This window comes from Cheilinus undulatus, linkage group 9 (genome assembly GCF_018320785.1).
Source record: "Cheilinus undulatus linkage group 9, ASM1832078v1, whole genome shotgun sequence".
Taxonomy (NCBI): domain Eukaryota; kingdom Metazoa; phylum Chordata; class Actinopteri; order Labriformes; family Labridae; genus Cheilinus; species Cheilinus undulatus.
In genome coordinates, this window is record NC_054873.1 from 42,363,929 (window position 1) to 42,377,173 (window position 13,245).

The window sequence follows — 13,245 nt, forward strand, 5'->3', positions numbered from 1 at the left end:
CCTGGTAGGCCCCTGCATAGCACGGAGGAAGCTAACAACAAAGGTTAAGCAGTTTGGAAGGATTCCATGCTTGTTAGAGTGACAACTTCTGTGACTAGAAGCAATTTATTCCCAGCTCATGCTTCTGGGGATGCCTGTTTAACTACAAGGTTAAACAAATAGAGAAGGCAGGCATAAGGAAACATTGCAAAGATGGGGAAACACAGTGATGGATTGAAAGTGACAAATCACTTGGAACTGTGGAAGACTTTGTCAGCACATAAATACTTTCTAAAGGCACTCTGCTTTGGCTCTGCAAGAACACAGGAGAACATTTATCATCAGAGTTAATGGATGTAAAAAGCTGTAGGATTCACTGCAGATACCTAAAGCTATTACATTAGGACACACTACACTGCTTCAGGCTACAGATCACATACCAAAATCTTCATTTACCATCAGTGAAGTGCTTTATCAGTTTGATAGAGCACATAACATTTTTGAGTGACATTGAAAACAAAAGAATGAAAGGGAATGAAGGAAAGTTAGTACATTAAAGCTCTTAATGAACCTGCATGCTGCAGCTATCATCGGACAATTTCTACATACATTGAGGATGATTCCTACACAGTTTACACATTAAAATCACAAATCACTCAGTCCTGCAGACCTCCTACATTTCTTAGAGACTTGGCAAACAACATAATAAAACCCATGAGCAACAAAAGAATCACAACTTCGATCGCTTTGCACATACAGTGAAGCTACCAGTGCAGCTAGAGCACAGGCTGGAGAACGGATCTTTCTGATTTTAGTTTATAGGCTCTTTGCAGTCACTTGATCCCAATGACAGGCAAATGTCAGATGGGGGGCCAGGAAGTAAGGAACACTGGTAGGAATGAATGGGAATTGAGAAAAGTTAGTACTTTAAAGCTCTAAATGGACCTGCACACTGCAGTTATCGAAACATTTCTACATACATTGAGTAGAGAAAGCCAAACTGTTCGCTGCTCTAATGACTGAGCTAGGTCAATTGATCCAGATCTCTAAAAAGAGACGGATCTCTCATCGCAACGGGGTGGGGCTAGATGGACATCAGGTGTGGAAATGGGGCTATATCAGAATTTAATGTGTTAAACCTTAATGAACTGTAATGAAAATTGCTGGACTGCTTTGCAGAAACTTGCCATGAGCATTGTGTGACAGCACTCTTCCAAACCTTAGAGGCCTAGAATTTGTGTCTTCTGTAGTTTCCTTTTTTCAAAATGCATCAGTACTTAACCTTGCAAAGCAGAAAGATTCACCTGTTTCTATGTTTCTCACTGGTGAATTGATCTTACAAAGCTCCCATCTGAACAGTTTGGGCCCGATTAGAAAATGACAGGACCAATCAGCGTCGAGTGGCAGTACTTTTGGCAGAGTCGTGACACAAGCAAGCAGCGACAAGAGGTCAGTGTAATTATGGCGGAAGAGATTAGCATGAATGCTGCTAGAGCATCAGTTTTATCAGAACTTGACGACATTTTGTCGTTAAAAGAAGAACATAAAACAGCAGTGAGTTGTTTTCTTTTCAAAAAAGGCAAAAGTTGTGTACTGACGTGTCTACAGTTGCCATGGTTGGCGTTATGCAGTTTTAGTCCATGGGAGTGGTTGCGACGTCACGTGTTTTATTGCTCTGATTGGCCTGTAGAGATGTGACAGACTGAACGTTCATCCAATCACCCTCAGAGTTTTTTTTCCAAAGGCTCAGCCCTTGCCTTTGAATGGTTGGCAATCGATATAAGCAAAAACCAAGAGACCAGAGATCCCATCTTTATTGGAGTTAAGATTGGCACATCACTGTCTGTGGCTCATTTATATTGTTATATTTCTCTTTCAAAATATCATGCTCCTTAGTGAACTAATGAAACACTTCCTTTATGGCAGAAAAAATTGAGTCAAAGTCTATGTGGTAATATCATAGCACTTGGTGAAAAGCTTTTACATCTCTGACGGTAAATGTTCTCATGTATTCTTGGAGAAGTCAGGCAGAGTGCCTTTAGAGATCATTTCCATGGTGACACACTACCAGAGTTACAAGTGTTTCGTTCTTTCACACCATCACTTGATGTTTCTCTGCATTTGCAATGCAGCCAACAATGTCAACCCATCTGTTTTGTTTTGTTTATTTTAATTGTTCGAACCCACTTATTTATCAGCCAACCTTTGAAACAGTGTTGGTGATATTCCATTTAGTCAGAATTACATCCAAACTCCTTTGCATTTGTTATTAGTGGCATCAGTGCTGTGTTGGCTCTGCTTAACAAAATACACAGGCCTACCAGTGCACTGAAAACAGTGATGTAGCACATGACTTCTTGAATTGACCCATTGCTACTGGTTCCATATACCTATTCGAGTCAGTACTAGCCAAAAACCTGTACTGGGATCCTATCAGCACAGTCCTGGTTGTATCTGAACAAACGTCCTTGTTACATTGTTTGGAATTTGGATAATAAGATAATTATATTTAAATAATTTGGCTCCTTTGTTATTTGTTATATTTCAATATGTTAGCTCCTCTGTTTCACTCTGCCTTTGCCTCCCTGCAGAATCGGCACCGCGGGGATTGCAGTGCAGGTGGTGGGTAGTAACTGGCCGAAGCCCCACTACACCCTCCTCATCACTGGATTGTGCCGTTTCAGTGTGACGAGTCTGCTAAAGGAGCGACCCTTTGTCCTGGCAGAGGTAAAACTAGTGTAATATCAAACAGTATTGTTCTGTCTCCACCCTTAGGAGATTTCCTATACACAAACAAAATTGATGCATATCTTTGTTATTCACCAAAACACACGAAGCGTCTCCATGAGCTCTAACTTATACGTTAAATGTTTTTCTTACTCTAAAAACATGGGCTAAACGAAGTTTAGGTGTTTGAAGTCCTCTACTGTTTAATCTCATTTACTTGTTTATGTCTAGGAGAGTTAGGTGCACATGTTCCTCAGGGGAACAGTCTGATATTAGTGACAGGACAATGTTTCTATGTCACGTGCTAACACTCAGTATGTGCATCAATGTGTATACATGAGAAGGTGCAATTGCCCCAACTATGGTTGGCCATGACACAACAACAAATGAAAACGACCCATTTCCCCATGCCCCCTGCAGCTAAAGAGGCTAATATTTCATAGTATAAGAGCAGGGGAATTTATTTACAGAAAATATATTGCATTATATCAACCAGTGACTTCAACCGGATAAACTTCAGGGTGAATCAGACCAGTGAAACAAAACATTTCTGAGTGAGCTAACCCAATTTAGGAGAGATCAAAATATAACCTTTTACCTTCCTTACTTTTCAAAAACAGGAGAGAAACATGGCAAAAACCGGCAATTCACCCTACGTCTCCAAACAAAAATTAGGCATGCACATGTTAGAAACACTGGAGAACGCAGCCAGTTGAAAGTGGAGGGAAATGGGATGTGAATACATCCTATCATCTGCGAGTCAATCACCAATCACCTCCTGGGACTGCCTCAGACTAACTAGTCACAACATGGACAAATTAACCCAAATTATGTTCACATATTCCTGATTGGAATATAGGGCTAGACATGAGTGCTGTCACAGTATTGATCCACTGCGGGCTGACGTTCCTCTCTTAACAACCAATCAAGGTTGAAACTCTGTAATGAGGAGGGTATGTAAAGTTTTCAAACTGCATCATTACAATTTGACTCTGATGAAGACGTAGTGCATGTTGAAACGTTAGTCCTCTGCACCTGACTAAACGGCTTAGAGTGATTTTTGTGCTCCAATTTCTTCCTTAGATTTACCTGGTAGATCCATTGAAACACACTTGTATGTTGCTGGTCCTTTCTGTGAGCACCGACCTCCACCCGTGGAGGGGCTGAAGCGCAAGAGACTTCCTCTTCATGATAAATCACTCTTTTTTATTTTTTCGTCTAACTTTTGGTGTTCACAAAGTAACACAAGCTCCAAATATCATTTTATGGCATCTTTAATGTCTTAGGGTGACTACAGCCCAGTAGGTGGCTTGGAACGTCGTGGGTTTGATTCCCAGCTCCTGCAATCACATGTGGATGTGTCCTTGGCTAAGACACAAACCTAATTTGCTCTAACTGCTTCGACGGTGGCGTGTAAAAGAATATGGATGTGAATATGAATGGGATTAGCTAATACTGATGGCCAATCTCCATAGCAACCTACATGGTGGTGTAACCTGCAGTGTTAAAGTGTTTTGAGTAGTCAGACAAAAAGTGCTATACAGGCTCAATTTCCATTTACCTTTTAATAGGGGAGATCTGTCTCTCTAGATTGAGAAGAATCTTGTTGCTTTATGAAGAAAGCTGAACAATTATGGCTCCTTATTTAGATGTCCTGTGGAGTTTTCTTATTAAAAAAGTAATTCTTACACAATGTGTTTATCAAAAACTTGACAATCAGTGTTTCATACAAAAAGAAATGAAATAAAAAGACGAAGAAATAGTTTTAAACCAGGATCACATAAGGGTTGTGTGTCTTCCAAACAGTAACGCAAATCATTCACTGAAACTTCACTCTAAAGCACTGCCTGTGGTTAAAAACTCTGCAGGGGCACCACAAATCTCATACTGATATTTTCTCAGAAACTTTGTGGGTTTTTTTCTCTGATTGAAAACTATGCAGGTGGAGCAGTTGGATAAACTTGAGCAGTACACAACCCCGGCATCAGACGGTGTCACAGCTGAAGATGGAGAGCTCGGGGAGTTGTCCCAGCAGTTCTATCATGCTGCCGTTCAGGTTTGTGTTAATAGCTGTGTTCAATGTGTATGTGGCTAAAGAGAAAAGTAAAAAAGGAAATAAGTTACAGATGACATAAGCCTTTTCCACCTTATAACATCTCTGTGGGTTAAATGAAACATCTGTGCTGCGCTTTTGTCAGACTAAAAGCAAGCACCAGAGGTTTTTGACCTTGTGTCAGCCAGCTCTAAAACAGATTTTCTCAGAACAGTGCATTTTCATGTATGTCTCTTTAAATGCAAATAAACTACATCTCACCCTGCACCTCTTACCCACAGTGTTTGCGGACATATTTCCAAGGCTCCACGTCATCTTGCCCCTGGGGAAACATAGCAGTGTGCTTTGTCAATGTGGAGATTGAAGTAGTTTTCCCTATCCAAACATGAAAATGTTGCTGTGAATGAACTAAACAGCTGTAACGTTGTATGCAGACTAGGGCTGTCAAAGTTAATGCGTTAATAACGATTAACGCATGCGCGTTCTGTGTGATCCTCGACCCATCCTGTAGTTTGCGAAACCAGGAAGCAATGCCATCGTGATGCAGTGCAAGCGAGCAGAAGTGGCTAAAGGACAGAGACTTTTGAATGACTGGTTCAGCTTTCAGATCATGCCAGATGAGACTGAAGTTGTTTGGGCTTACTGTCGACATGAACTTAGTAGATCGTAGAGTCTTAAATAGCCCGTAACACTCGCTAGCCAAGCACATCTTCAATGCAGAGTGCTTTCAAAGTGCTGTGCGTAGATTTAAAAGAATAGAAGTAAAAAAATGTATTGTTGAGTAAAATGTTACCAGTGAGTTTGCTATTACACTGATGTCATAGTTGCATTAATATGTTGTCCTATTCAGCATGTTTTCAATTTTTTATAAACCTCTAGAAGTGTGAAGTTAGACACTAACCTTGCAAAGCAAATGAATATGCCTGTTTCCTTGTTTCTCACTGGCAAATCCATCTTGCAAAGCTCCCGTCTGAACCGTTTGGGCCCTGGTTAGAAAGTGATAGGACCAATCAGCATTCTTGCCATGAACAAACATTTACATAAGGAAAGCATTTTTGTCCACTTGTGTTGATAAGGGTTTTTAAATATTGAGAAATATTCCTGTTTGACACAAATAGAACAGATAAAAAGGGTGTGATTAATTTATGATTAATCATAAGTTAACTGTGAAAGTTGTGAGACTAATTGCGATTAAAAATTTTAATCTATTGATAGCCCTAATGCAGACTAAAAGCCAATGTTGCTAAAGAATGAAACACATTTTATATAAGCCAGCTGCTTAAGTTAAACTTGTACTTAACATCTAAAGAAACACAAAACATTTTGGAATTTTTTAAATCCTCACTTCCCTCATCAGTAGATCTGCCAAGGACAGTTGGTACCATGAGGAGTTTGGTGGCCACTTTTCCGTTACATTGCCTGGTTCACTAACAGTCAGGCATTCACTTAGTTGACTCACACAAACAAGTTTTTTTCCCAACTGTGGAGAGGACATTCCCATTAAAAATAAAGTCTAGCCTCTTCACTCTTAGGCCATCTATGTCTGGAACTGGATGTAAGAGACGTTGGTGTTTGCAGCCAACCAAAAAGCAGCTTTTTTGCTGAACTTGTCCCAGTCTGCATAATTGTAGAGGCTCCTACTCTTTTTAAGGAAAAAGCAGTGGGGGCTTAAGTCTTTACTAAAGTCTTGTTAGTTGCCATGTCTAGAGATGCTAGGCAAGGGGCGGGCATTGTCATAATGACTCATCCTGATGCCACAGGGAGAGTGGGTTTTGAACGAGCTGTCAGATTTCAGATTGCCTGTACCGTGTTGAAGCCTTTCCCTCCCCCTTCACCAGTCCCCTACTGTCCTGCACTCACATTGCTTCATGCCCAACCGGGCCTGGACATGGCTACATCATCACGTCATAATGTGGCACATGCAATTTACTCACCCTGCAGTCTCAGAATCAGCACAAAGAAGAAATACACATGTCAGTAACGCTGCTTAATCTTTAGGCTTATTTTGAGTTGTTTTGAGCAATTGCACCAAGTTGAAGCCCACTTCTACCTCCTGTGCCGTGGCCAACTAAGTGCAGTGTGCACAGTATAGAGCTCTCACACTATTCAAATGTACTGGACCTCGGGGCTCAAGCTTGCTTCATCACTGCGCCCATAGATATAGGCTGACTACAGACTTTTTGAGGGTTGGTAGATACTTCAGATACCTCAATATCTTTGCAAAAACACTGGAACAGTGTTTTTTGGTCCCCTTGAAAGGATTTGCCTTTGTGAAGGAATTAAAAACAACAAAAAAAGAAGGCCTCTAATAACATGGTTTATTTCCACTGCCTGCTGTTTTTCATAGATGACAAAACTGCTGATTTATATTATTAAATGGATAAATGACAGAATAGTTTGGGAATTACAATAATGACATAAAGAAAATTGAATTAAAACAATGCAGAATTCTGGATCTACAGTTTGCCTGTGCTTGAACCAGTTAACATAGTTTGTTCTGCACAAAACAGATCCAGCCACTCACAAAATGTTTTTTTTTTTTAACTTTAATGTGGCAGGGCATTAAAGAAAAAAGGGATATTTTCTCCATGATCCCAAAACTGAGGCTGAACTTAGTTTAAAGTTGATAAAATATTGGCTAAAATAAAAAAAATTCAAATAATAAAACAAAAAGCGAATAATCATTCAGCCTGAGTCAGGGCACAAAATCACAAACAAGATACATTTTTACAAACTGACAATAAAAGGCTAGTAAGTTCACCCCTGATGTTTCACTCTTTAACAAAGGGATATTTACACATGAAAAACCAAATGATAAGAACACTGAAAGAACCACTAATCCCACATGAATCACATCTTTTTCGAGGATTTTGGAGGTTGGACAGAAAAGGCTTCTGCTGCCAGTTGATTGCCAAACCACTGTGGGAAACGGGATCTTTTGAAAGGCCTGGATCCTGAAGGGTGATGCACAGCCAGACCCACATCTCCAGCCAGTCAGGATGCTCCACCTGCAAAGGGACACACAAGGATCCCCACACATGACAGCTCATATAAAAGAGAATTAGAACCAAAGATTTTAACACAGATGAATCAAACTAGGGGGATTCTTATTCCTAGAACAATGGTTTTTAGCTTTGCTGGCATTCTCTGTGTTTGCTTATAAGGATCATCTAGTCAAAGACTACCAACTGCCATGTTCAGTCCACTAAAAAGAGTATCCATAAAAATAAATGGATGTGCTGTAATCTATGCTTTCATGATGAAGCTTTAGGAACCACTTAAACAGCTAATAAAATGTTTTCTCTTATTTAATTTGAGATTCTGTATCAGTCATATCTAGCAGTTTGTATCCAACGGGTTCATCATCAGAATCTAAAGAAGTCTTTTCCATCCATCTTACTTCAGGAACACCTGCAGGTTGCAGTAGCATGTGGATGTTTGCAAATGTATAAATCAAGTGTCTTCCAAGCTCATTCAATAATGAATCAAATGCCTAATCTGTCTTTTGAATTCACAATTTATGCAAGACATGGATGTTCTCTCCCTGAGTAAATTGTGGGAAAGCTTTGCAATGTTGCAGTTTATCCTGTCTGTGTAGCGAGAAACAGGCAACACTCATCTGAGCAAGTTTAGCAATAAACATGTGAATTGTGCTGACAGAAAATCTCTGTAAAAGATTAAACTTTAGTCTGGAAAATCTTCCTGCAAACAACCAAAAACCACTAACTGCTGTGTTATAGTTTGTGTATGTGTGAGAAATGACAATTCAAATCAGTGTTTCCATTCTGTATGTTAAGTAGAACTAACAAGAGGCACATTGAGCAGACTCACATGAGACTTAGGGTTCCCTTTCAGTAAAGATGCCTAAATTTCCCTCAGCATAACTTTAATCCTCTCTTATCTTATCTCATCATGCTTGGGGAACACCTGCAGGTTGCTGTCATGTAGCACATATGGAAGTTTGACAGCATGTATCTCAGATTTCGCAGGAACTCATTCAACAATTAATCAAAAGGCATCAAGAAGCTTCTTGTTGGTTTTTAGGTTCATAATTTATGCCTGTAACAGTTCAACTCTCAATGTGAATTCCTGGAAAGCTCAACGAAAACATTCCAAAGTGTTGAAATGCATCATAGTATTTAACAAGAAGCAGGCTAGACGTGTCTAAACCACTTTAAAAGCAAACAAGTGATATACCATAACAACAACCTGCTGTGAGGACTGGCACTCAGTCATGTCAGTAAATCAAATTCTGCTGTGTTTCTTTCTGTGTGTGTTTGTGTAGTTGTTAGGTATGTTGGACATGTCGGTTCCAGTGGTGGCTAAGTTTAGGCGTCTGTTGGACAGTCTCCCAAGAGAAACTCTTCCTGATGTTGTGGCCTCCATGATCCGGACTTCAAACAAGGAGAAACTGCAGGTAGAGTGACCTCTAGCTTTTGGCACCTTTATCAATAAATTCAAGCCAGGATTTGTTAAGTTGTACTGTGATTGCAGCACATTTATGTTTTTCAGATGTTATGTATTTTTATTTATCAATAAAAAACATAATCACGTTGGCTGCAAAAGCCAAGGCATCCCCATTAAGTCCCATTAAAAACGCCAATTTTAACTGTAGAAATAAGCATGCTTACAGCCTGGTTTGAAGAAAAGTTTTGATCTGAATACCTCATCAATTTATTAGTACTCAGTGTACATGGTTGATGTTATTTTTATTCCACCTCTGTTTTGATTACTGTCAAATCTGGTGTGTAAGCCACATTTTTCATGCTATTTTTTAATCTTAAAAGTTGTGTGTGTGTTCTACACAATGGAGAAATCAATATACCAGTATAAAATGCTCAGACATCTGCCACTACTAGGCAGTAAATCAAGTTCAAATTCAATCACAATTTTGGCTTCCCACAATTTTCAGAACAAGATAATTGGGATTAAACAATCAATGTGCAGCACGGCATGACACTATCGTTTTGTCCGTTGTTTTTTTCCAGGGGTAGAACAAGTACTTGACTCTTGTACTCCAGTTAAAGTACAGTCACTTTGGTTAAAATTTACTAAAGTTAAAGTGAAAGTACTGGTCTATTAATATAGTCAAGTAAAAGAAAAAAAAAAGTCAATTTAAAATGCAGTTACCTTTTTAAGTTCTTATCTGATGTATTTTTCAATAAACTCACGCGATAAACTGTTCTCCTGTTTCTGGGCATACATGTTTGGATTACATAAAATAATCAGTATGGATTATATATCAAACTTTGATTATTTTGACTCATTTTGTAGATGCAGTGTGATTTTTTGTGTTGAAGGGAATGAATATTTTTGGTCATTCTCATAGTACATAAGACAGTAATTTACAAAAATAAGAAAAGGAAGATTTTTGCAAACTATTCTGGAGAAAATTGATGCTTTAATATTTGCGTGATGTCTAGACCATAACATCTCTGCTGCAAAAAAAAAATGCATGAAACTGGTATTTTGACATGCATTTAAAGTGATAGAAATAAAGCAACTACTGTGATTTGAAAATTACACTATGACAGATGGAGATTTAATCTAAATGTTCATTTATTGCCCAGCTTTAGAAGCTACTGAGTTGAACTGTAAAAAAATGAACCCTCCTTAATGGCAATACAAACATGAGAATTTGGTTTTCCAACCAGGTCATTTAGGTAAATTCACAGCTCTATAATAAAGTAAAATACAACAGCTGTTTTGGGGTGTGATGTGGAATCACTCTCTTTCTCTATGTGCTACTGTGAAGTCAACAAAAGTGGAAAAATACAAGAGCATTGTACTAAAATAAAAGTGCAGATACTTTAGTTTAAACTTATTTCAGTAAGAGTAAAAGTAGTGATTTCTAAATTTTCTTAAAAACGTACTTGATCTGAAAATTACCAGAAAAATCAGCATCATTTGAGAAGAACAGGCAGTTCCCACAAGTGTGGTTAAGCTGAGGTGACTAACATGAAGAGATTAGCATGGATGTAGCTTTATTAGCAGTTTTATTAGAACTGGACCACATTTCTTTGTTAAAAGAAGAGCAAGAAACCACATTGTCCCACGTTGTTCAGCTTCAAACCAATGGGTGATGTGACTGACACTACATTTATATTATTCAGTCCTCAGTTGTTGCTTTTTCTTTTGTTTTTCAAATTTCCCATGAAGGTCCTGGATGCTGTGAGTTTGGAAGAGCGATTTAAGAAGGCTCTGCCCATGTTGACCAGACAGATAGAGGGGCTCAAACTGCTGCAGAAAACCAAGAAGAGAAGTCCTGACAATGAAAAGAGGGTAAAACAGCTTATTGGCTTACTTTTTCTTGCAGTTATTGTTGTATTTATAAACCCGTTCACCTCTTTGTGCCTCACCTGTTCAGGTGTTATCAGTGCGTAAAGGTGGAGTGCTCCCAGGTCGACCGTTCAATCTAGATGAGGAGGAGGAAGACGATGATGGTAATGACACCGTAGCCTTGGAAAGGAAGGTCCACGGGGCCAACATGCCTGAAGCTGCACTTAAAGTTTGCCTCAAAGAGCTCAAGAGGTGATTTTAAGTCCAGATAAAACCTTCACTTGCTCATTTAGGACAAAACATGCTGCATCATTCTCTCCTAGTAATCTGTGTTCAATCTGAGCTTTTACTGATAAAAACATGAGTGCTCGTCTTTGATCAATCAAACTGTCCATCATCGTTTTAATTCCAAAAATTCCTAAAGACGTTTAGAAAGAACAAAGCTTAATAAATATTCTTGTATCCCTTTATATTTTTGCTCTGATAAGATTTTATTGAGAAATTGTTGTTTTTCACTCAAAGGTCAGACTGGTGTTAAAGCTTATCAGATTCATCTCTTCTCAGATTGAAAAAGATGCCTCAGTCCATGCCTGAGTACGCCCTGACCAGAAACTACTTGGATTTGATGGTAGAGTTGCCTTGGAGCAAAAGCACAAAAGGTAAATGAAGCTAAATATAACCAAGTAGAGATGTCTGTCTGTCTGTCTGTCTGAGTTAATGGTAAATAATCGAGTTTCTAAAACAAAACTAAAAGGAATGTGTATTTTTGACACATTTATTGCTCTAAAACATGGTCAAAGTAAGCATCAACCTCCAATCTAGAAAAAGGAAACAAATACCAAACACAACACATAAAGCGCTGGTCTTTGAGTGTCTACTCAGTGCTGTCTTCAAAAGACAAGAGATCTAGATTCATTCCCATGTTATAAAGAACCAACTTTAACAACATGAATAAATGTCTTTATTGCCTATTCAAAAACAAGTTCATTCTTATTGCCTTACACTGCACAGGGGGCATTTCCTTTAAATATTTCATTTGTTTTCATTTTTAGTGAGGCAAAGCGTTATGAGTAAATTGGTATAAGAAAGTGAGGCCTCAGCTCCGCTGCTTTTTCTGTTTTCAGATTGATAGAAAGGCAAAATACCAGTCTCCACCCTAAACCCTCAGCCCTGAATCCTCTCAGACTGTAACCCATTTAGACTTTATGTAGTTATTGTGAGCTTCTATCTTTTAGACCTGATGTGATGCCAACATTTTTTGGATAATGTCATTGTTTTTAAGAAAACTGATGGACAAAATGCAGTGTGATTTGCCAAAACACACATGTGGAAGATGAAGGGATGAAAAATATATGACTTTAGTTTGTTTAGCCTCCGGATCTGATGGATGATAAAAGTTTAAAGTTGAGCAGTGACACTGATGATGGCTGATGACTTTGACAACAGCCCAGATTATGATCTGAGTGGTGCTAGCTAGCTAAGGCTCACTGGGTAAGGGGCATGTTTGAAGAAGGGGGTGCTGATTATTCTGACTGATTGATAGTTTTAAAGAAATTTTAATGAACTTTAGGGCAAAGGTAGTTATTTATTGTTGACGCTGAGTGTGTAAGCTTTCAGATGTTTTTTATCTCATGTCTCTATCATCTGCAAGGACAGAGAAATTTTTAAGTAAAAGATAAAATTCTGATGTGTTTTTAGAAAACCTCCAGGTTTTTGGAGGCTGTTTCAAACAATACTTAGTTTAAGAGGCTAAAATGGGTTAATGGCTTCAGGTGTGTAAGTAAATTTGCAAAGTAAAAGAAAAGTAGAATTGTACTGGTATCTGAGTGATTAATAAATGGTATTTAGGACCCTCCTATGTATGAATAAAATGGCTTATTCTGAGTTAATTTAAAACATAAATTTAAAAAATGTGTTATCAGATGTCAACACTAATTTAGATCAATGTACTTATAAATGTTATGTTTCATTTTAACCAAGCTTGTTTTGCTAAATGCAGTTGTTTAAATTATTTAAGGTGCAGTGTGTACAGTTTGGAATATCAGCAACATCTAACAGTCAATTCTAGATTGTGATGCTCATTCCTCTGGTGGAAACTGTGGCAACCAGTGGAATTTAAAAATTTTTTGTTGTGGTTCCTTCTGTAGTATCATCATCATTCAAAATGCAAAAATCCAAGATGGCGGCATCCACGGACCCTCTCTATG

General features: G+C 38.5%; 1 protein-coding gene across 1 annotated transcript in view; it reads left to right on the forward strand.

Annotated features, from left to right (window-relative positions):
• Positions 1–13,245, forward strand: part of lonp2 (lon peptidase 2, peroxisomal) — a 47,070-nt gene that overhangs the window by 7,689 nt on the left and 26,136 nt on the right. The window contains exons 2-7 of the mRNA XM_041795349.1: positions 2,571–2,706; positions 4,649–4,762; positions 9,045–9,176; positions 10,919–11,041; positions 11,127–11,290; positions 11,603–11,697. Of these exons, the coding sequence (XP_041651283.1) occupies positions 2,571–2,706; positions 4,649–4,762; positions 9,045–9,176; positions 10,919–11,041; positions 11,127–11,290; positions 11,603–11,697 (764 nt within the window). The remainder of the gene's footprint in view (positions 1–2,570; positions 2,707–4,648; positions 4,763–9,044; positions 9,177–10,918; positions 11,042–11,126; positions 11,291–11,602; positions 11,698–13,245) is intronic.